Source organism: Papaver somniferum, unplaced genomic scaffold, assembly GCF_003573695.1.
Source record: "Papaver somniferum cultivar HN1 unplaced genomic scaffold, ASM357369v1 unplaced-scaffold_30497, whole genome shotgun sequence".
Classification (NCBI taxonomy): domain Eukaryota; kingdom Viridiplantae; phylum Streptophyta; class Magnoliopsida; order Ranunculales; family Papaveraceae; genus Papaver; species Papaver somniferum.
The window spans coordinates 1-552 of NW_020641593.1; the positions used below are offsets into that span (position 1 = coordinate 1).

Sequence of the window (552 nt, forward strand, 5' to 3'; positions counted from 1 at the left end):
TTGGGAAGACATCTATACATAGACCAAGAACTTGTTTGGCTGGGATTCCGAGAATATTAATGGGCTTTTCGAGAAGGGACCTAAGTACCCGAAAAAAGAGTTCAAACTTGCAGATATTAGGAACATGTTTTTTGGGACAGAAAAGAAGGAAAAAGAAGGAGGTCTCTCTGATATGGAATGTCGCTATGCGGCGGCTGGGTATTTGTTGTATGTCCTTGCGTCGGTTATATTTCCTGACAGCAAAGGTAACCGGGTGAGCGCCAACCTTCTTCAGCTTTTGGATCCCTTGGAAGATGTGAGCAAGTACTCTTGGGGGACTGCCATAATTGCACACCTGAATGGTCAGCTTTCTCAGGGATCTCGCAAACTAACTTCTCAAATTAATGGGAATTTGGCTCTAATCCAGGTATTTGGATTGATGAAAGTTTTCTTATTTTTGTACATTTTAAAAATTTAATTATTTATGTTTATTTCATTGGTTGCTATAGGTGTGGATTTATGATCATTTCCCATCATTGATCAAAGATAATGAAGATGTGGAACTCAACCCAC

At 39.7% G+C, this 552-nt stretch overlaps 1 protein-coding gene across 1 annotated transcript in view; it reads left to right on the forward strand.

Annotated features, from left to right (window-relative positions):
- The first annotated feature begins 124 nt into the window (after window positions 1–124).
- LOC113341698 (protein MAINTENANCE OF MERISTEMS-like) overlaps window positions 125–552 on the forward strand; it is a 606-nt gene continuing 178 nt past the window's right edge. Inside the window, exon 1 of the mRNA XM_026586466.1 lies at window positions 125–406. Within this exon, the coding sequence (XP_026442251.1) occupies window positions 125–406 (282 nt within the window). The remainder of the gene's footprint in view (window positions 407–552) is intronic.